Raw genomic sequence first — 23,568 nt, forward strand, 5'->3', positions numbered from 1 at the left:
TCCGATTAATTTTGGATTCCTTCTGCAGGCCTATCAGCTGGGCACAGGAGGACCTTCGCTGGGGGCGGAAGCAACTTCAGTTTCTTGCAGGAGATTCATTAAATACTGAAAAGAAATAGAGCAAATTGAAGATTACTCGGGCTGTGACAAAGAGGCAAGTACTGACTTGTGGGAAAAAGGTTCTACACATAAGAGCGAGTTACCCAGGTTGATGTTTGTCAGAGAAACAATGGAGGACTGGTTTCCTAATAGCAGGCTGGATGGGTCTGGAGAGCGCCAGAAAGAAGAATCCGTAAGAAAAGGTAAGCTAGAAGGGAGGTGGCTCCGGCAGGAGAATCTTCTTACCCGTTGTCAGGGAATGCAACGCCGTCTCAGTGATGATGGCGGACCGGCAATATTCCCTGTTATTCAGCGTATTCTGCACTGAACAGAACAGGTACGTCAAGGGTTCTGAATAAGTGGGCAGAGATTCAGGCCAGCATTGTCGAGTGGCTGTGAAGAAACAAAACAATGCTCGTAAGTGAAAGAGCGAGATCAGGGCTGTTGCTATGGAGATGAAATGCAGTGTTCATGCCCGGAAGGACGCTGTGTGTAGGAGACTGTAGCCAACAGGAGATCCATGTATTGACGAGAGAATCCGACAAGAGGGAGAGGGAAACAACATTCAAGGCAGACCTGATGGTTAGTTTGAAAAAAAGGACAGAAAGTAGGCAAGCTTACGGAGCGTTCGCTTGGAAATGGAGCAACGCAGAGTGCTTTCATTCGAGAGGCTAGAAAAGCAGTGTCCATGGAGGGGAGCGGAGCCTGAGACATGCCTGCGTCCAGAAAGAGTGAAACACAGCAGAGACTGGCAGGCGCCATTTTAGGAGTAGTCCATATTGTAGAACCAAACCGTTTCCATTGGTGCCATAAGGACTAGCGAAATCTGTTCCTCATGACAGTGTGTTTCTTTCTTGCATGGTGTATATTTATTTCCAGGGAAGGCTGACTGTAAGGAGTTATGGCTAGAAAAGGTTATGCCCATCAAAAGGCATATCCAGGAGCTATGCCTGCACATTCTGGGCGCATTTTAATGTCCTCATCCAGGTGTGCCTCCTCACCTCTGTGTTCTTAGCAATCGCCTGTCTTCCGCAGTTAGCTGTGTCCTCTCTGGACTGTAAAATCTGATGAGATGCCTCTCTGCCATCCCGAGCAATGGCCTCAAAGTCCTCTCTATCGGGGAGTTGTTTGGACGCACCCAAGACCAGACTGTCATGGTCATCAGGCCTAGAATGCAAACATTAAAGGGCCACATACACAGGGGGCCCGGATGGACATAGTCCTGGTGCCTTTGGCGCCAGGCTCATGAATAACAGTCAGCAAGAACATTTACTTGGCACAAGAGTGCTTTATTATGGACATAGCACCTCATTTTGGGTGCAAAGTGCATTTAACATGGGAACTTCCATTCACTAAAACAGCCCCACATGTACTCTTGGGTGTGGCTGCTGCTATTGGGTTGCTTTGCATGTGCTGACTCTCTAGGAGTGGCGGGATGTGGCAGGAACGCCAGGCCTAGTCTGCTCCGATCCCAGAGGAAGACGCTTCTCGTTATTCTGAACGTCCATGCAGCGTAACGCTCAACACCGTATGGGATCAGACTTACCTTTGGAAATCCTCCTTCCTGCCATCATACTTACCACCTGTGGAATCTGCTCTCACCTGTGTGCGCCTTCATTGATCCTGGCATTCATCTTCAAATCTTCTGGAAATGCTGACATCTCCATCTTGGCACTGCAGCACGAAGCGCTCCGTCCGTGACAGCAGCACATGCAATGAAAAAACAAAAGACAAGGTTACACACTTAAAAGACATTCAGTTTAAGGTCGCGCTACCACCGAACCTCGCGCTTTTCCTTAAACCATCACTTACCTACTGTCGGACATTGCAGATTCATCAACCTTCCACGCGGCTGCGTCCCGCGCCCCAAAGCTGCTTTTGGGCCGCATTTCCACCTATTGGGAAGAAAACAGAAGAGAAACATTATTCAGGAATTGACAACAATATTGGGAGCAATATTACAAAGACATTAAAACGAGAAGAGACAGAAAGAAAACAGAAAGGGAAAGAGATAAGAGCCATTGAGAGACACTTACTACCAACCAGGAGAAGCATAGTGGCAGCTGGACTGGACTATTACTTACCGGGGATCAGTGAAGGAACTAGGTCTCATCGACAAGCGCCCCTGCCAGAAGTAGCAGGACGGAGAGCTTATCATCAATAATTAACAGGTGAGCCTTATGGGCCGGTACATGCCCACAGAAACCACACCTTGGGAAGAAGAGTTTGAGGGGTACAATAGTCACAGATCAGCGCACTCACCTTCGCTCATATCCACGCAGGAGCAGTGTCACCAATTGCCGCCGCTCACAGCTTATCTGCAGAGGAAGATGCCGGATGGGGGTGATCTAATTCCTGGGAGGGCTGCAACCGTGTCCCAACGCCTCCGCAGAGACGAGGTGAGCGTAAAACAGACCCAGGAAAATGTACATGAAGCATATACCATTCTAAGGAAAAGATTGAGGTGAAAACCTTCTTCGCCCGTGTAAAGACTGGAGGGGGGTGTCTGTACTTCTGCTCTCTATATGGTAGAGGAGAGGCACAGAGGACCCCAGCCAAGATTCTCTATTTTTGGTGCGTGGTCGAGCAATCAGGGCCTAGCTTCTCAGGAGGTGATGCAGGCTGGTTCTTAAGTACAGTGTAGTTCCCAAGCCCCCACAAAGGAATGTCCACACACTGTATTGGTTAAAACACAGTCTTTATATAATTAATATTCAAGGTTATGTACCCTATCACAATAACTCACTTTGTGCTCAGAAATCAACAATGGTAAATATATACATTTCTAAAGTGGTACCACCAATATTATCAGATCTCATTAAAGTGCACCAACTATACTGTCAAAATGTCACACAGATCAATAAAGAGGAAACCAGCAGCAGAGAGGGGAAGGAAAGCAAGATGGTTGAATAATTGGCAGAATACTGGCCTGTACCAACAAGGCACAATTCTGTGTGGAGATCGCCCCCACCTGGGCAACCTGTAAAGCAAAGATGTATCACAAGCCCAGTCCATATATTGTTCTATGAGTCTTATTTCTCTCTACAATAGTTCTACAGCCCCAATGTACCTGGAATTGTAGCGTTCGCCGACGGGAAATCGACGGCCCTTCTTGAGTGCCCTCCCTTTAAGGCAGGAGTCACGGGTCGAACGTCCGACGGAGAACAGGGTGAACTACGGCGGTGTAGTGGCAGCGTCGTTCCTAGTTGTGCTCGTTGACGACGGAGCGTTGGCGTCCTGCAAGGAAGAGGCGTGCGGGGCACCTCGGTGACGATAGTTCTGGACCGCAACGAGATGATGAAGAACTGTGGCCCAGCAAGGGCATCGAGTCGTCGGCGTCCTGTGGTCTTTAGGTGACGGGAAACCCACCGGCGGATGCTCCTCGGCGCGTCGACGGTCGGGCCTTCTCCAGCGGGATAAAGCGGGTGGCGATGCAGACGAGAGCGTCCTTGGATCAAATGAAGTTCTTAGGCAAACGGGAGCACTTCGGCGGTCGTCGACAGTGGCGGACAACAGTCTGAGCGCTTCTCTTTGGGATTCCGCGGCAGTCCCCATCTCCGGTCGGCAGCCTGTTGTAGGTCTGTCTACCAGGGAGCTTTGGCAAAGATCAGCTGGTGCACGATGGTCCCTCGTAGCTCGGGAAGAGGGCGCCTTACCAGGTCCTCTCGGGGTCAGTTCTTGGAGACACAGCAGCTTTCAGATTGTGAAGGAGAGCAACAGCAATTCTTCTCATCCAGCAGGGCTTCAAGGTCAAGCTTCAGTTACTCCAGTTACTCGTTGTAGTGGACTTCAGCTTCCGAACACGAATTCTAGCAGTGAGAGGCCCCCGGATATATGAGTTGATCTCCCATTCATTCTGCTGGGTCACACTCAGGCAACCAATCGGTCAGAAGGGCATTCAGGCAGGCAGCCAGCCAATCAGGTGCATAGTGCATTCAGGCCATTCACTTCTCTCCAGACACTCGCAACAAGTTATGTGTATTGGGACAAGTACCCAGCCATTCAACACTCCACACTGCATTCATACCAGTTTCGGGCAGGGCTGTCTCAGTCTTTGTGTCAAACACCAGATACTAGACACCCACAAGACAGAATGCGTATTCGTCACACACTCCATTCACCCAGGTCCCACCCACAGGGTGTACCCACAACATCCAGTCACTGGGAAGGCTCCAGCCACTCTGGCCTGGACTTCACAACAACACCATATATGGAACGTCCACCCAACAGCCGGTCAGGGGGAAGGGACAGAGTCAGGGCATCCCAAGACTTTGGGAAAAGAAGGTAACAGGCAATAGAAAGCAAGAGGCCACGGGGGCCATCTTGTTTCCCATCAGGAATCAACTGATTCCAATGTCAGGGCCTGGGTATCCCAATATGGAGGATACTCAGAGCACTTGTCAAATTCAGCATGGAGCTGCCACCAGCCCATACCCTGCTCTGTGGGCCACACACAGGTGCCCAAAAACATATACTAGGGGCACAGGGTTGTACCCCCACCCATGGGTGCCATAAGGGTATCCCATGGGTCTGTACACCAAACCAAAAGAGAGAGCTGCACCACCAGGAGTCCCACATAAACTCCTGCGCAGAAAACACCACAGAACACACAATAAAAAGCAGTAAAGGACAAGGATACGGAGGTCCTGTCCCTCCGATGCATTTCCAGCATCACAGTCGTCCCCCCCCCCCCCAGACTGAGGTTAGGGTGCCTAATCTCCCACGAGATGGACACCCTCATCCAGATGGTCAACATACCTTCTGGAAAGGCAATCTGCATTATCGTGACTCTTCTCTGGTCTATGCTCTATGGTTAAGTCTAGCCCTTGCAGGCTAGTGGACCACCTGAGCAGTTTCGGGTTTTCACCCTTCATCTACATAAGCCACTGAAGGGGCTTATGATCTGTTTGGACCTTGAAGGTAGACCCTGTAATGTAGGGCCTAAAACGCCTAAGGCTCCAAACTATGCTAAACATTCCTTTTCAACAGTAGTCCACCTAAGTTCTCTACCCTTGAGTTGTCTACTGCTGAATATGATAGGATGTTCCCTTCCTTTGTCATCTAACTGGGACAAGACAGCTCCAATTCTGGTGTCACAGGCATCCGTCTGGACGATAAAGGGTCAGCTGTAGTCAGGCGCACACAACACATTGTGCCCTACACAGACTTTCTTTCAAGCCATCAAAGGCCCTCTGACAGTCTTCAGTCCAATTAACCTTCCTAGGTTGTTTGGGTGACGTCAGAGCTGTCAGGGGTGCAGCTATGGTTCCATAGTCTGCCATGAAATTGCGATAGGACCCAGCGAGGCCCAAAAAGGCTCTCACCTGGGTTTGAGTAGTTGGATTCTCCCAGTCATGTACATCCTTTACCTTACTGGGGAGAGGTTGGATTTGTCCCCCTCCTACCTCATGACCAAGATATGTGACTTTCCCCTGAGCTATCTGGCACTTGGTGGCCTTGATAGTAAGGTTAGCCCTTTTCAAGGCCTGCAACACCTTGCTCAGGTGTCTCAAATGCTCTTCCCAGGTGGAACTGTAGACGGCAATGTCGTCTAGGTAGGCCACACAAAAGGCCTCCAGCCCACTGAGGGCATGATTGACCAATCTCTGGAAGCTGACAGGGGCATTCTTCAACCCAAAAGGCATGACCCTAAACTGGTAGAGTCCCTCTGGTGTTGAGAATGCTGTCTTTTCCTTGGCATGGTCCGTTTGATCTATTTGCCAATAGCCTGAGGTAAGGTCAAAGGTGCTCACAAAGTTGGCAGCACCTATGGTGTCCATGAGCTCATCTGCCCTGGGCAATGGGTGCGCGTCAGTTTTGGTGACGGCATTGACTCCTCTGTAGTCCACACAGAACCTCCAATCCTTGGTAACTGCCTGGGAACTCGCCTTGGGGACAAGGACCACTGGACTGGACCAGGGACTGGTTGAGGGTTCAATAACACCCAGATCCAACATCTTGTGACCTCAGCCTGGATGTGGTTCTTAACTGTATCTGACATACGGTACCACCTGCTTTTGACAGGCACACTGTTGCCAGTGTCAATTTCGTGCCTACACCACGGTGTAAGGCCTGGTGTCAGTAAGAACAAAGAGGCATACTGCCGGAGCAAAGCCCTGCAGGCCCTCTGCTGCTCTGACGTCAGATCTGGAGAGAGATGTACTCCCTCCACTGAGCCATCCTGAGGGTTGCTATGCAGCAAATCAGGAAGGTGCTTGCTCTCATCCTCTTCTTGCTCTGAAGCTAGCAAGAAACAAGAGACTTCTGCTCGCCTGTGGCAAGGCTTGAGCCTGTTAACATGGAATACCTGAGGGGCTAACCCTGGGATTCCCATGTCAACCAGATAATTGACTTTGCCTATCTTGGAGATGATCCTGAAGGGTCCAGTCCACTTGTCTGCCAAAGCTCTAGGCTTGGTAGGCTCCATCACAAGGATTTCTTGTCCTGGAGTCCAATCCACTTGCGAGGCTTTGAGGTCATGCCAGTACTTATTTAATTCCTGGCTGGCCTTGAGATTTGCAGTTGACTGACCCATCATCTGTGTCATCCTCCGTCTGAGGCCTAACAGATAGTCCCCCACTTGCTTGGCGGGACCTGGAGGGGTGGCCTCCCAACCTTCACTGATCAAGGCAAGGAGCCCCCTCACAGGATGTCCAAAGAGTAACTCAAAGGGGCTGAAACCAACACCCTCTTGAGGTACTTCTCTGTAAGCAAACAGCAGGCATGGCAGGAGGAGATCCCATTTCCTCCTTAAGGGCTCTTCCAAAGCACCTAGCATGCCCTTGAGAGTTTTATTAAATCTCTGAACCAGACCATTGGTCTGGGCTGGTAAGAGGTGGAGAACTTGTAGGTTACCCCGCACTCTTTCCACATGGTTTTCATGTAACTAGACATGAAGTTGGATCCTCTGTCAGAGACAACCTCCTTAGGGAATCCAACACGGGTGAAAATGCCTAGGAGAGCCCTGGCAACCACCTTGGCAGTTACAGTCCGAAGGGGTATTGCCTCAGGGTACCTGGTGGCATGATCTACCAAGACCAGGATGAACCGATGCCCACCTGAAGTGGGAGGGTCAAGGGGACCGACAATGTCGATGCCCACCCTCTCAAATGGTGTGCCAACCACTGGCAATGGTTGCAGTGGGGCAATGACACTGCCTCCAGTCTTGCCAGACAACTGACAAGTTGGGCAGGTCCTACAGTGGGACTCCACTTCCACTCACATCCGAGGCCAGTAGAAATGGGCAGAGAGCCTCTGCTTAGTCTTCTTGGAACCAAGATGACCAGCTAAGGGCACCACATGCGCCAACTGCAGCAGGAAGGGCCTGTAAACCTGGGGTACCACCAACCTCTTGAGGGCACCAGGTGCAGGCTTAGTGGGCTCACTAACAAGGAGCTCACCCTCCCAATAGATTCGGAATGTCCAAGGCACTTCTCCTTGTGCCTGGGACAGGGCCTGCATCCTCAGACCCTCGAGAGAGTGGCACTCTCTCAGTCCCTTACAGAAGCCTGCCCGGGAAGGTCCCCCTTCAGCTAACAAGAATTGAAGGTCGGGATGATCCTCCGGGTTGAGAACCTCTCCCACAGTAGAGTCTTCTGTCTCTTCTCCCTCAGGAGTTGAGTTTGGGTTTTCCACTGGACCCAGCCCGTCCAGAGCATGGATCCCAATGGGTGCTGTAGGAACAGCAGGAAGAGAAGGAGCCCCCTGCAGAGGAGCCCCCTGCACAGGGGTGGCCCTCTTGTTCTTCCTTCTTCTTGCCTTAGACCTCGCCTTTGGCTCGGGTACCTGACTCACAGCCAGACCCTGTGTCACCTGTGACCTAGTGACTGCAGCAGCAGTCAAGGGAAGACCATCTGAGATCAACCCCAACTCTACCAGATCATTACCTAACAGAATGTTAGCAGGGACATTGTCCTGAATCAGGACAGGAAGCTTTGCTGTCTTTTCTCCAATCATGAGTGTGACTAAGGCTACAGGCGATAATTTGGGAGACCCACCAGCTAACCTGGTGGTTCTCAGAGGAGCACCTACATAGTCCTCTGGCTTGAGCAGGGTCCTGTCCACCACTGTCATGCTTGCCCCAGTGTCTCTCAAACCAGTAGAAGGCTGGCCATTCAAGAAGACACTTCTCAAAAACCTACGGGTGTTCTGTGGGCTAGCCGCCAGTACTTCTGGGTACTGGTCCCAGGCCCCAAGGGACACTAAGGAAATCTCTACAGGAGCACCAAAGGTGATTCCTGTAGAGGAGGGGAGGACAGTGGCCTCCACCTCAGACATGGGGTAAGGGTAGCTCAGGCTGACAGCCTGTACTCCAAGCGCCTTACCTTTACACTTGGAGTCACCCCTTCTGTGATCCAGAGCCCCAAAATCCCAACAAGTGCCAGGAGTGCGGGGTACGGTACTGGAACCATTGGGAGCCTACTTTGCAGCAGGTGGACCACTACTCTTATTCCCACCCACAGATGACTTATCCCCACTAGATTTTTGGGTCATAGGAGAGGAAGGTTTTGGTTTACCCAACTGACTGCTTCTGGGACTCCTCAGCTTTCTGAGAGGTCCCCTTTTCTTTGTCCTTGTCCTTCCCACTGGAGTCCTAAGGGGACACCTGGTGGGAGACCCACTTGTCAGCCAACCTAGCCAGCTTAAAGGGATCCAAAATGTTCTGGTCAGCAACATACTGACGCAGCTCTGGTGAACAGGCTTAAAAAAAATGCTCAAAAAACAAAAGGTGAGACAATTCACCAAACGTTTTCACTTTGTAACTATCAATCCACCCCATCATGTTCATGTGTGCAGCACTCACCCAGTCAACTCAAGACACATTCTCTCTTTTCTTAAAATCCCTGAACCTTTTAAGGTATTGGGTAGGTGTCTTGCCAAACTTGGCAATCAAAGCAGACTTCATGCACTCATTCTGACCCCTTTCTTTCACACTCAGTTTCAGAATACAGTCATATCCAGTCTGAGGCACCATTGGAGGAGATCTGAACCCTCCACAAATACACCAACCAAATCTTTCATAAACTTGATGGCTGGGGACCTGAAACTCTCATTGGGTTTAGCTGAAGTCTCCACTCTAGCTTTCTCTAGCTGGATTCTCTGACATTCAGTGTCCTTGTCTTTGAGTTCAAGATCCCTATTCTTGAGTTCCACTTGTTGTGCCAACTCCTCTTTCTTAAGCTCAGCATCTATTCCCAACTTGCGGTATTCAAAAGCCAATTTCATCCTTAATAACTCAAGCTCCAAGGAATTGCTGGGGTTTGGAACAGAGGCAGCAGGAATGGTTGCATTCCCAGAAATAGATTCAGCAAAAAACCCAGGGGCAGGATCCTCTTTGGTTGCATCCCCCCTTCAAGAATTTTACAATCAGTCTGGTAGTCCACCAGGGTAGCTATTAGCTCAGCCCTAGACTTATCCACAAAGTCTAACTCCCTGGCTTCACAAGCACTCTGGAGAGCCTCTAAACTCATCCTAGTCAATTTACCATTTGCAATAGACTCCATTGCTTGTAATGCAGTTATCTTGTACACAACTACACCTCAATTTAATAAAGTGCAGATATTTTGTAAGTGGCACGGTTATACACTGATTCTTAAAACCATAAGCATCCCACTGCTGCCACCAGTGTAAAGACTGGAGGGGGGTGTCTGTACTTCTGCTCTCTATATGGTAGAGGAGAGGCACAGCGGACCCCAGCCAAGATTCTCTATTATTGGTGCGTGGTCGAGCAATCAAGGCCTAGCTTCTCAGGAGGTGATGCAGGCTGATTCTAAAGTACAGTGTAGTCCCCAAACCCCCGCAAACGAATGTCCACACACTGTATTGGTTAAAACACAGTCTTTATATAATTAATATTCAAGGTTATGTACCCTATCACAATAACTCACTTTGTGCTCAGAAATCAACAATGGTCAATATATACAGTTCTAAAGTGGTACCACCAATATTATCAGATCTCATTAAAGTGCATCAACTATACTGTCAAAATGTCACACAGATCAACAAAGAGGAAACCAGCAGTAGAGAGGGGAAGGAAAGCAAGATGGTTGAACAATTGGCAGAATAATTGCCTGTACCAACTAGGTACAATTCTGTGTGGAGATCCCCCCCCCACCTCGGCAACCTGTAAAGCAAAGATGTATCACAAGCCCAGTCCATATATTGTTCTATGAGTCTCATTTCCCTCTACAATAGTTCTACAGCCCCAATGTACCTGGAATTTTAGCGTTCGCCGATGGGAAATCGACGGCCCTTCTTGAGTGCCCTCCCTTTAAGGCAGGAGTCACGGGTCGAACGTCCGACGGAGAACAGGGTGAACTACAGCAGTGAATTGGCAGCTTCGTTCCTAGCGGTGCTCGTCGACAACGGAGCGTTGGCGTCCTGCAATGAAGAGGCGTGCGGGGCACCTCAGTGACGATAGTTCTGGACCGCAAAGAGATGATGAAGAACTGTGGCCCAGCAAGGGCGTTGAGTCGTCGGCATCTCTGTGGTCTTTAGGTGGCGGGAAACCCACCGGCGGATGCTCTTCGGCGCATCGACGGTCGGGCCTTCTCCAGCGGGATAAAGCGGGTGGCGATGCAGACAATAGCATCCTTGGATCAAATGAAGTTCTTAGGCAAACGGGAGCACGGTGGCTCCAGTCGGCGACGGCGGTCGTCGACAGTGGCGGACAACAGTCCGGACGCTTCTCTTTGGGATTCCGCGGCAGTCTCCGTCTCCGGTCGGCAGCCTGTGGTAGGTCTGTCTACCATGGAGCTTTGGCAAAGATCAGCTGGTGCACGATGGTCCCTCGTAGCTCGGGAAGAGGGCGCCTTACCAGGTCCTCTCTGGGTCAGTTCTTGGAGACACAGCAGCTTTCAGATTGTGAAGGAGAGCAAGAGCAATTCTTCTCGTCCAGCAGGGCTTCAAGGTCAAGCTTCGGTTACTCCAGTTACTCGTCGTAGTGGACTTCAGCTTCTGAACACGAATTCTAGCAGTGAGAGGCCCACAGATATACTAGTTGATCTCCCATTCATTCTGCTGGGTCACACTCAGGCAACCAATCGGTCAGAAGGGCATTCATGCAGGCAGGCAGCCAATCAGGTGCATAGTGCATTCAGGCCATTAACTTCTCTCTAGACACTCGCAACAAGTTATGTGTATTGGGACAAGTACCCAGCCATTCAACACTCCACACTGTATTCATACCAGTTTCGGGCAGGGCTGTCTCAGTCTTTGTGTCAAACACCAGATACTAGACACCCACAACACAGAATGCGTATTCGTCACACACTCCATTTACCCAGGTCCCACCCACAGGGTGTACCCACAACATACAGTCACTGGGAAGGCTCCAGCCAGTCTGGCCTGGACTTCACAACACCACCATATATGGAACTTCCACCCAACAGTCGGTCAGGGGGAAGGGACAGAGTCAGGGCTTCCCAGGACTTTGTGAAAACAAGGTAACAGGCAATAGAAAGCAAGAGGCCACGGGGGCCATCTTGTTTCCTATCAGGAATCAACTGATTCCAATGTCAGGGCCTGGGTATCCCAAAATGGAGGATACTCAGAGCACTTGTCAAATTCAGCATGGAGCTGCCACCAGCCCATACCCTGCTCTGTGGGCCACGCACAGGTGCCCAAAAACATACACTAGGGACACAGGGTTGTACCCCCACCCATGGGTGCCATAAGGGTATCCCATGGGTCTGTACACCAAACCAAAAGAGAGAGCTGCAGCACCAGGAGTCCCACATGAACTCCTGCACGGAAAACACAACAGAACACACGATAAAAAGCAGTAAAGGAGAACGATACAGAGGCCCTGTCCCTCCAATACATTTCCAGCATCAAACCCCATGCAGCCAATCTCTTGCTTTCTCTGTCAGAAGGCAGAGAAGGAAACAGGGAGGTTTTTAGGTTGGCAGTCGCAGCCTGCACCATCAACCTCTGGGGACAGGCAAGGGTGGACAGAAAAGCTGTGCCTGAAAATGTGGGAGGCGTTCTTTGCAAGGTCCTGGTCAACTGCAGAGATGTTTTTCTCATGCTTATAGTACAGAGCCTCTACAGCTGGGTTAGAAGGCAGTTAATGTTTGCTAATGAGGACCTTTATCAAGTATATCATAAGTTTGAAATTACCTTTCGGCCAGTAAAAGGCTGACAAGCCCAGTGTCTCCACCCACCAGCTTTCAATGTCTCGTGGGGTGGACGTACTCTCGCCCCCATCATCTCTTCTTCAATATCTCTCACCATTTCTATGCTGATGGCACTCAGCTCTTTCTTTCTTTCTTTCTTTCTTTCTTTCTTTCTTTCTTTCTTTCTTTCTTTCTTTCTTTCTTTCTTTCTTTCTTTCTTTCTTTCTTTCTTTCTTTCTTTCTTTCTCGTCTTTCACTCCTGAAATCCACCACAATCTTTCTTCCTGTCTGACCGCTATCAAAAACTGGATGTCTTCCCACTATCTCTCCCTCAATACTGATAAGACTGAAGTCTTATTCTTTCCTTCCACTTCGCCTTCCCCCCTTTGCCACCCCCCCTCTAATTTCCCTATCTCTGATCATGCTCGTAATCTTGGCCTCCATCTCGATTCCTCCCTTTCCTTTTCCCACCATATTTCTCTGACTTCCCACACCTGTTGCTTCCACCTCTTTAATATTTGCAAAATCGGTCCCTCCATCACCTTCCATGCCACCAAACTCTTAATCTCCTCCCTCATTCTTCTCTCGCCTTTTCTATTGCTCCACTCTCCTCTTTGGCCTCCCTGCCTCTCATCTTGCTCCTCTTAAATCTCTCTATCATTCTTCCATTTGTACCCTTTGCCTTCTCTCTCCTCTTGACTCTATTTCTTCTTCCCTCTCTCAACTTGGATGGTTTCCCTTCCACTCTCAACTATTTAACTTCCTTTGTCTCGTCTTTAAATCTCTTCATGATCACGCTCCTCCCTACCTTTCCTCTCTTCTCTCATTCTACTCCCCGTCTTGCCCCATCCAATATGCTGATCTCTTCCTACTCACTGTTCCCCCGCCTCCTTGTGCCCCTTCTCGTTTCCGTTCCTTTCAGCTCCTTGCCCCCTTACACTGGAACTCTCTACCTCTCTCTATTTGCTCCATTTCCTCCTACCCCTCCTTGAAATCCTATTTCCTTCATTCCCCGTCCTGTTAACCTCCTCACTTTTCTCTCATTCTCCCCCTCTCTCCCGTTTTTTCATTCACTGCACTAGGTAAATTGTTCTTTACATTGTTTTGATGGTTTGTCTCATGTTTTGCATTTATGCTTCCATTAATTCAATGTATTCAGTTGTTGTAATGTAAAGCGCTTTTGTCAGGGTTCCGTTCGATTCCTCTTCTTCTTGTCATAGATCTGGTACACACAGGAAGAAACATTCCCGACTCCCAGGGTAGGTTTACCAGTATACATATGAATTCGGGATTCTCATTAAACACTCTGAACCCTTGTTCGTCCCCGTTTACGCGTTCCTTCAGAGAACGCTATGGGTTGCCCTGGAAACGCTGGCACCCTTTGCATTCATGTAGGCGTTCAAGCCTACGGCGGCGCGTTGTGCGTGCAGTCAGCTGATTTGTATATTAACCCCGCCCCCGCTGCACGGCGCTGCTTCTGAATTTGTAATTCCAAGCTTCGTATTGGTTACCTTGTTATCCAGTTCTTCGGTCCCCTGTTCTGCTCTTTGACCTCCCTTGCCTCGTTCTTTGTCATTGCTTACTTGGTATCTGTTGTTGACTGGGAACGTCCATGGACTGCATTCGCCTCATCCCTCACGTCTTACCTGCCTGTTGCCAAACCGGAACATCTATTGGACTGCATTCGTCTCATCCCTCATGTCTTACCTGCCTGCTGCCAAACCGGAACATCTATTGGACTGCATTCGTCTCATCCCTCACGTCTTACCTGCCTGCTGCCAAACCGGAACGTCTATTGGACTGCATTCGTCTCATCCCTCACATCTTACCTGCTTGTTGCCAAACCGGAACGTCTATTGGACTACATTTGTCTCACCCTCACGTCTTACCTGCCTGCTGCCAAACCGGAACGTCTATTGGACTGCTTCATCTCCAGACCATCGTCACGTCTTCTTTCTTTTTCGGCCCAAAGACTCTAAGGAACTTAAAGGACATTAGCACAACGGTGCAAGGATCAAAGACTTCTTTAGGCGTCCTTGTGCCGGCGGGAATAGGAAACAAGACTTTGTGTTCACAGGACTACCACTTCATTACAGCAATTTCCTCTTCAGAATTCCAAAGAGTAAATACAGGGGTAGACCTGCACTCAAGTCCTTGATCCTTCAGGTATATTATGCAGTTATCAAAAAATGGATCAGTAGAACGGGATGACACTAGCTATATTTTGGCACATATCAAATTTGATTCAGTAAACTCATCACAAGAAAAAATCATCTTAATATCATAAAAATCAATAATAAACAGTCAATTCATACCCTCAGTCATAACCACACACAAAACTCATTCAAACATTCAAATATAAAACACCCAAGTGTTTACTACATCGGTAAGCATTGGGAATATTGTTACACCAATTCTTTTCAGTTATCACATTAAACAACGACCCAGTCCATAATATCAGGTGTCGTCGTGTATCTGGTATCAAATTTGACCAGATGTCCCTAAAGCGTCGACACATGTTTCGGTCGGAGACCTTCTTCAGGACGTAGGGCATGGAGCGAATACTCCGCCCTGTTTTCAACGTGTATGGGCCAGTAGTAAATCTAAAAAATAATGATAAAAACCATAATGTCATCCCTATTTCTTAGAATCGGTGACTAATAATGTCAGACATATCTGCGTGCATGGTGTTTTGGGAATCATGTGGGTGGTGCCTTCGGCATCCTTATTGGCATATATATAGTCCACACACTATGGGTGTTCCCTTGGTGAGGAGTTGGCCATGGTAAGATTTCGAATTGCCACATGCAGTTTTATTTTATCATATACTATGACATTTTCAAATGTGAACGCATTAGGACACACGGTTCTAGAGGTGGTGGGTGCTTTCTAGTCGCCACATATACGCTGTAATTGCTACATGAGGCGAGAAACCCTCTTCAGGAATTGTCATTATGTGCTTCTTTTGTAGCCTCGTGAACGGCCTAGTGATTGATATACATTAGGCAGATCCTGCTAGCATTACACGGGTCCTAGAGGGATCCTTTGGTGGTCCCATCCTTTGGAAGATTTCCAAGCTGCACCATAGGTGCCTGTAAGTGCTTTAATTTTTAATTTTATATTATGCATGGTCATAGGTATGCACACAGAGTATTCAGTTTTTTGAAGAATACGGAGTGATGTTTCCGTTGGTTCCACACGTACAACATATACACTGATACCAGTGGAGGATTAATTTCCGCCGTCCCGTTCACCTTCCCTAGAGTGGGAACTTGTGGGTGAGTAGGGGCCTTTGTGTCAATTGAATTTCAACACATTGTGACATTATTAGTCACTGATTCTAAGAAATAGGGATGACATTATGGTTTTTATCATTATTTTTTAGATTTACTACTGGCCCATACACGTTGAAAACAGGGCGGAGTATTCGCTCCATGCCCTAAGTCCTGAAGAAGGTCTCCGACCGAAACACGTGTTGACGTTTTTTTGAGAGAGACATCTGGTCAAATTTGATACCAGATACACAACGACACCTGATATTATGGACTGGGTCATTGTTTAATGTGATAACTGAAAAGAATTGGTGTAACAATATTCCCATTGCTCATCGATGTAGTAAACACTTGGGTGTTTTATATTTGAATGAGTTTTGTGTGTGGTTATGACTAAGGGTATGAATTGACTGTTTTTTATCGATTTTTATGATATTAAGATGAATTTTTCTTTCTTGTGATGAGTTTACTAAATAAAATTTGATATGTACTAAAAAATATAGTTAGTGTCATCCCGTTCTACTGATCCATTTTTTGATAACTGCTCTTCAGAATTCCTCCAGGACAATTATTGGTAAGCACACAACTGCCTGGTTCTTCCTTTTCTTACTATCCTGTACTAATGGTAATAGCTACCTCTCTTGTTTCAGGATACTCACCAATCTAGCTTGGAACTTATCAGTCCCAGTCTCCATTTTTTGCTTGTGAGTATCTGCTCAGCACCTTGCTTAGTTATTTTGTTGTCTTTAGTCATATTTTAATACTTGGTTACTTTCTCTTGCAGCCAGCTGTTTGGGTACCAGGGTGTACCAATATTTTCGGGCAATACTCACCTCAATCTGTCCTTTCGTACTATTGAGGGGTATATTGTCAGAAAGACTCAATTGCATCACGACGTGTCAAGCCACCACTGCTGGATTTTTTTCAATGGTTTTGCATTCAATGCTTTTGCATTCGATGCAAGCACTAGGAACCCTGAGGAGTGCTGCTGAAGCGGTCGAGGCCAGTTCACTGCACGAGGACGGATCATGTTGGTGCAGGGATGGGTCCTTGCTTATAAGAGCCAGCGCTGCGCCCTTTGGTGTGTGGTCATGGTACTTTGTAAAATCCCTGCTGGCTTCTCCAAATGCAGTGGTTCCTGATGGCACCACCAAGGCCGAAGCCACTGGCGCCGGAGCCTTGGCAGAGATGTCAAGCAACTTAAAGCTGAAAGTCTCCCATTCCTCTGTGATAGACGTTTGGGTGGGAAACGGTACCTGTGAAGCCGCTTCTGGTAGTCCCTGGAGTGGACACTTCTCTTGTGTGATGAAGAAGAAGAAGAAGAAGAATGGAGCTGAAGGGAACTACGCTGTGAACTGTATCTTTTGCAGTGCTGCTGCTTGTTCCCTTTTTGGGCCGGGTTCCAGTATTCCGACCCCCCCCACACAATACACAACCCTGTGACCTTGAACAACATCTTGTGGAAAAAAGTTAAAGCGTTTTGCTGCCCATTCAGATGCATTGACTCACACTTCCCCCACTAACGGGGGGTAGTGTTTCTCCCCCAAACAGTAAAGACAAATTTAGTGGGGGTCGGAAACCGACATTTGTTGGCTACAGGCTGTGAAGGCCTGGAGTCGGAGGCCTTTTCAGGATTAGGAATTTCAGCAAAACTCTTAGTATTGGAATGCACTCGAAATAACTGAGGTCATGGTGCACAGCGCCGCTAAAGATACTGGCCCGACGTCAGATCTGGCACAGGGTGTGTAGTGGCATCGGGTGGAGCCGAAGTGGAATCATGCCGCATCCCGTGGTGGTGGAAAAGTTTCAGTAGACCAGCTGGGTTAGAGATAAATTACCTTTGGGAGGAAGGAATCCAGACAAGAATGTGGGAATCCAGAGAAGGATCGTGCCAGCGAATTCGACCCCTTCTTTCCCCAGCGCTGTGCAACAGAAATATTCTAGATTTGTTGTGTGGGGGGAATAGAAAACTGCGTACCGGTGTAGTGTGGTTTGCGAAAGGAGCGGGGTGAGGGGAGGTAGCTGAGGTGGTTAGATCAGGAGGGTCACCAGTAGCAGAGCTAGTGAACTGGAGGTGGCTATTTAAAGAGAACCACAATGGCAAAGAGGTCAGGTTGAAACTCCAGGCTAGAAAAGGTGCTATGTTGAAGACATGGGCAAATAGCAGGCAAAGATTGGTAAGGAGCTGGTGAAGTGATTCAGGAGAACAGAAAGGTATGTGTTGTACAGGTGTGGTCAAGGGAGGAGGAGGAGGACCAAGAGACCAAGCAGAGAAGGGACAGTGCAGAGGAGCAACCAGAAGGGTTACTGAAAAAGTGTGCAAGGTGAGGTGTTGGTTGGTGAAAGTGGCACTTGGGGAAGAGTGTGCATGCCAGAAGTGAGTGAAACTGATCGAATATGGGGTGAATGAGAGTGAATAGGAAGGTGAATGGGAGAGTAAAAGGAGGGGGACTGTGGGAGAAGGTGTGGGTGGAGGGAAGAGCAATGGTGTGGAGAGAAGTTGTAGTCTGGAGAGAGGCGAGTAGTGTGGAGAGGGGAGAGTGGCAGAAATGTAGAGAGTAGTAGTGTGGAGTTGGGGAGTAGTAGTGTGGAGAGGGGGAGTAGAAGTGAGGAGAGGGGAGTAGGAGGGTGGAGAGGAGAAAACAGCAGAAGAAAGCAGAGGAGTAGAGCAAGAACATCAGAGGGGAATAGAGAGGGGGAGAGGGTAGGGAAGAGAAGGGGAGGAGAGTAGAAGGAAGGGAGAGGAAGGATAGAGCATCACAATCAGAAGTACAAGGGTGTGAAAGAGGACCAACAAGTGGGCATTGAGTGTTTGGAAGGTACCAATTATAGTACTAAATCGCATAGTGGGAAACCAGGATTCACCAGGATTGTTCCCAGAGGGAGACCAATAGAAAGGATTTTGGCCGTTAAGCTATCACACAAAGTGTCAAGCAGAATTTTAGAGAGTAAGGGTTACCAATCGCTAGAGACCAGCCTGGGGTTGAGGGATGCTTAGGCTAGGGAGGGAACCTCCTTCACTAGACAAGCGAGAGAGGAACTGACCCTTAGTGAGCCCCTTTTCAAGTCCTTTACCAAAAATCCTTCAACTGTCCTTGATACTTGGTTTGTTCTTGAGGCCAGCTGTGACACTTTCATACACCCATCTAGCACTGTTGACCACATAACAAATACAAAATGTAAAGGAACAAGTTTTCTCATTCCATGCATTGGTTGTTAATAACTGCCACCTTGCCCACCACTACCTAACTCATCTACACTAATCTGCCAAAATGTACATTGCATGACAATGTACTGAGCCCTTCTGAAGGTATCCTGGCTCTTCTGAGCAAAATGCTGACACTTGCGTTTGTGGTGAAAATGTAGCTTGTTGATCTCAAAGAATGTATAGTATTGCGAAAAAAAGATAAATCAGATGGGTTATGTTTGTAATGAGTATTTATGGCCATGGGATTATATATGCAAGCTCTGTAGGTCTTTGTTTTTAAGCAGAGCTAAACATGTATTCTTTGTTAACTGGTTTTTCTTTGCATTTATTTTGTATTGTGACAGCAATATTAAAAAAGGCAGGAGTTCTCACTTCTTAACCAGCCTACCTTTCATTGAAGAAAAACTATAATTTTGTAACATGTTCAGTAAATAATCTTCAAACACAGAGATGAAGTAAAACAGAAATCACTTGGCACATACCTTCTGACCAGCACTGCACCTCCCGCGCATATCCAGCGCTGTGTCTCCCTTTATCATCACTACTCTGTAGTTATAGGTTCTTCTTTTGTCAGCGGTTGTCATATTTTCATCAGCATCGGAACGAATTTCGACATATTCAATGTCTAACAAAGAAGGAATAGGTTTGTCAATAAGGAAATCAAATTTACTGGGCCTGATGCAAGAATATAAGGCAAGTCAGAGTACAAGGCAGTGTGACTGTACTTTTGTTTTGCACCGCACTGTATGTACAAACACATCATAATGCAAATCAACTGCATGATCTAATGAATGTTTCCATCTTTAGTGCCACTGCTAAACATTCCAACCTATCCTCCATCCTATTCCTCCTCAACTTATCTGCTGCCTTTGATACCGTTGATCACTCTGATCTTCTCAATACTATGTCTCTGCTTGGGATTTGTGATCTATCACTTGCCGGGACCGAGTCCTACCTGACACCTCATCAATTCTCCGTTTGCTGGAAGAACAACACTTCTCAACTCATTCTTCTTACTGTTGGTGTTCCGCAATGCTCTGTCTTGGGTCCCCTTCTGTTCACGTTGTACACTTCTGCTCTCAGGAGACTTATCTCCTCCTTTGGGTTTGTGTACCAACTCTTTGCAGACAACACACAAATCTTTTTCTCCTTTCCTGATCTCTCCACTGACCTATTTACCAAAATCTGACTGTCTCTGCTATTAAATACAAATTGACTCCTGTTGAACTCCTCCAAAAAAAGAGGTGCCTTTCTTTTCTCGCTTCTCACCTGCCTAGCCTGTTCCCATCAAGACATCTTTCGTACTCCTCTTCAGTTACAAACCTTGGTATCATCTATGACCCTTCACATACATTATCTACTTTAATCTTTAAAAATGTAATGTGGTTCGCCTCAATCTCATAGATATCCAGAAACTCAAGCACCTCCCTCCCGCGAAAATCACAAAACATCTCTTAACCACTCTTGACTACTGTTCCAGTATCCTTTTCAGTATTCCAAACTATGCATTCTGTCCCCTGACAAGATTAACTTTGCTACCAGGACTCTCTTTGAACTCCCTCACTTCACCCCTACTTCCTCCTATTGCCAGCGGGCTGGCTGACAAACTATGCAAAATAGGGCCGAATTCAAATTTCTCCTACTAGTGCATGAAACCATACACGATAAGGCACTGCCGTATCTATCTTCTTCTATGAACCCTTACAAACCCTCTCACAGCCTTCGCTATGCTTCCTCCACCACCCTTGTGACACCTCGCCCATCCTGTGCTTCCTACCACTCCCACTATTTCACTGTTCTTGCTGCGCTTACTTGGAACTCCCTCTCCTCTGCAATTCGAAACATGGTCCACATCAATGTTATGTGGCGCACTGCAACGAGAATGCGGATGAGGAGGTATCATTGTTGGGCTATACACTTTTATTAACTTGGGAAAACTATTTCCCTATCTCTAGAGAGGTTTCCCTGCCTCAACCTAGGATAACTCAGGTGCTCGTCAGGATGTCAGCCAAAAGAGAGAGTAAACACCATCTTAGTCCAAACCAGATATTCTATCCCTGCCACTAGTAAAGCAAATTAACAAAAGCATGCAATAGTGTTCTTATTCCACTACCAGGAGAATTACTCCATTCTCCTGGTAAAGTATCTCAGTCTTAACAGTGTTCATTTCCAATAGTGTCTGTTTTATCAGGTAGACCCCGGAGAATGTCGCCCTTCTCTGAGTCTATATGGAAAGTTCCCACAAACAGGTTCTTGGGTATTTCCATTACAAGACTTGATCAGTCTCCTAAATTCCTCCCAGGAATTACAAAACACTGATCTGCAGATTTTAATCCACTCTCCTTATATGGTTCAGTATTCCATTATGAACAGGCTTTTCAGACAGTTATTTGTCTTTCTGATAGGCTCCAAATCTCTCACTGTGACAAAGGAGTTGACATAAATGTTTCTTGACCTTGGTTCCCTGGTTATCACTAGTGTGACGAGGATGAGGACTCTTGGTTCTTTGAAGATCACTACTGTGATGAGGGAGATGGACTCCCAAATACTTATTGATTCTTCCTGGAACTTACCCAGTCTTGCAGACGTTCCTGTTACCGGCTTCTACTTGGGAACATGTGTCCGGTTCTTCCCGGGGTCGTGGGTATGCAGCTTTGCTTTTCTTGCTTCTGCTTGCTTCACTGGTGCAGCTCTGTGGCAGGTTGCCGGTGATGGTATCGGCATAGACCCCGGACTGAAATGTCCTCCTCCCAGAGGGTATGCCACCACCACAATTGCTTAAATAAAGTATGGGGTAGAGAGCCCTCTTTTTTGTTCACGAGGAGCCTGTGTCATGAGGGACTACGTAAATATCTATGTGAATGGGACACAGGCTACCACTCCCTTCTACACCTGCAGATATGGGTACTGCACACCACTACAGCAGATCGCTAAGTTGGTCTGTATTCTTCATATAGCAGATCATCACTTCTTGTTAATATAAAACCAATTTTAATTGTCATCATACACTGTAAATAAACCTGTTCTCAGGCTTTAGAATCTAACACAAACACATACGTTATATACATTAAGTTTTTTCTGAGCATTTACAAACCACATATTTACATTCATATGGTGCTTTACAGAGTTCTTCCTGAACATGCAGTAAAAGTGAGGGGTTAGTAAACAGTGACTTTGTGTGTTGTTCTTATTCCAATACACATTTCAAGTCGACACTGTTGGCGTTTCCAGCATGAGTTGAGTCTATACAGTTGTTAAGGTAGCTGTTCTCATGCTTTCCTCAGGACTGGCAAAGGGGAATTTGGTTTTTTCTTCTTTTCTAAAAAAAACCTTGGGTCTGTTGCTCTGTACTTTCACTCTCAGCGTATTGGGCTGTATTCCTTTTGGAGGTGTCTTGCGTTCACCAGAGAAAACTTGTATTTTGGCTTTTGTCCTTTAGAATAATTCCTCTATCTTGATGGCGCCTTTTTCTTGCGTCATCTAATTTGGTTCTGGCCATGGAGTTCAGTTCCCCTCGACAGCATTTGGCATAATGAAGAATACAGACCAATTTAGCGATCTGTTGTAGTGGTGTGCACCACCACAATTGCTCCAAGATAGAAGCGACTCGTCTATCTGCCGAGTCAAAAGACGCTTTGCTTCGTCGCTTGCTTCACATCCTCACTTCTGAGTACGAGCATCTCTGTACTTAAGGTTTGAATATACCGGGCTCTACAGGCGTCCCGACCGTGTTCTTTCTGCCCGCCCCCACATAACTTCAGTCTCCTGTTCCAAGGTTCTTATCTTCCTGCACCTTGTCACAGTGTTGGCTTGATTCCTTCCCTTGTCAATCGGTAGGCTTCTTGTGTTCTTCTTTGTCCCAGTATGGTTAGGACTTACTACAAGATATGTTTTACAATAATACATAACATTATTCTCCAGTGGTGAAAAAGAAGGAGTCAACAAACACAAGGCGTCATGGGACTGAGGTTTAGAGAGGTTCTCTAGGAGATGGTTGTCACTGTCCACAGGAGCGGAGTCCCTCCCTATGAGGTCCTCCCACTTTTTACCACCACTAGGAGGACTATTGGATAGCGGTTTCACCTCCCTAGCCTCATAGGAAAGGGCTTGCCACATGGGGAGAAGTGAGACCTAGTGAATTCACACAGTATTCAAAAGCAAATTGAAAGACCACCTCCTCGCATCTGATCTATCCTCTTGACTCACCTCCCTAGCCTTACTACTTACACCTTCCCTCATTGCTAACAGGGACTCTTCCCTCTCTGTCCCCCACCACAGTAACACTTAATAGTTTGAGGTTGCAACTCAAGCTGCTTGGCTTAGCTAAGCTGCTTAGCTGGCTAGACTGCCTATCCACGTACGCCTGTCTTATGTTTGTCCACTTTATTGTTCCCAATATCTATCCACTATACCCCTCCTCAAACCCATGCCATTCGAACTCTCACCATTTCAAAAGGCCTGTTTATCTGCTATATAACCTTTTTGTACACCCCTTTGGGACTACAAGAGCTTATTTCTCTGTATGTAGGTCTGTATGTATGAAAATAAATACAAATAAAGAAATCACAAAAAGGGTAGCTCAAACATATACATTTTCAGTTTTGAAAGAGTGCATAATACTGGTCTATTCTCATTCAGCAATGTAATAGACATTTGCCATTAGCAGCAAAACAATCCATGTGTTTTATTTTGTCTGAAGGCCATAAAGATATTAAACATAACATAATATATACCTAAATGTACCAAGAAAGTTATGGTGGGTTTAAAAAGGTTTTAAAAAAAACCTTTCACCTGAAAAGTGAAAATAGGAAAACCCATTGGAGGCAAGTCACACATTCCACAGTGCACATCATATATATATTCACAGAAAAAA

At 47.2% G+C, this 23,568-nt stretch overlaps 1 protein-coding gene across 5 annotated transcripts in view; it reads right to left on the reverse strand.

Annotated features, from left to right (window-relative positions):
* RAD50 (RAD50 double strand break repair protein) overlaps positions 1-23,568 on the reverse strand; it is a 1,278,308-nt gene that overhangs the window by 96,568 nt on the left and 1,158,172 nt on the right. For all 5 annotated transcript variants that reach the window (XM_069652502.1, XM_069652503.1, XM_069652505.1 and 2 more), the window contains one exon: positions 19,178-19,320. In XM_069652502.1, the coding sequence (XP_069508603.1) occupies positions 19,178-19,320 (143 nt within the window). The remainder of the gene's footprint in view (positions 1-19,177; positions 19,321-23,568) is intronic.

Source organism: Ambystoma mexicanum, chromosome 3p, assembly GCF_040938575.1.
Source record: "Ambystoma mexicanum isolate Mex_15411 chromosome 3p, UKY_AmexF1_1, whole genome shotgun sequence".
NCBI lineage: Eukaryota > Metazoa > Chordata > Amphibia > Caudata > Ambystomatidae > Ambystoma > Ambystoma mexicanum.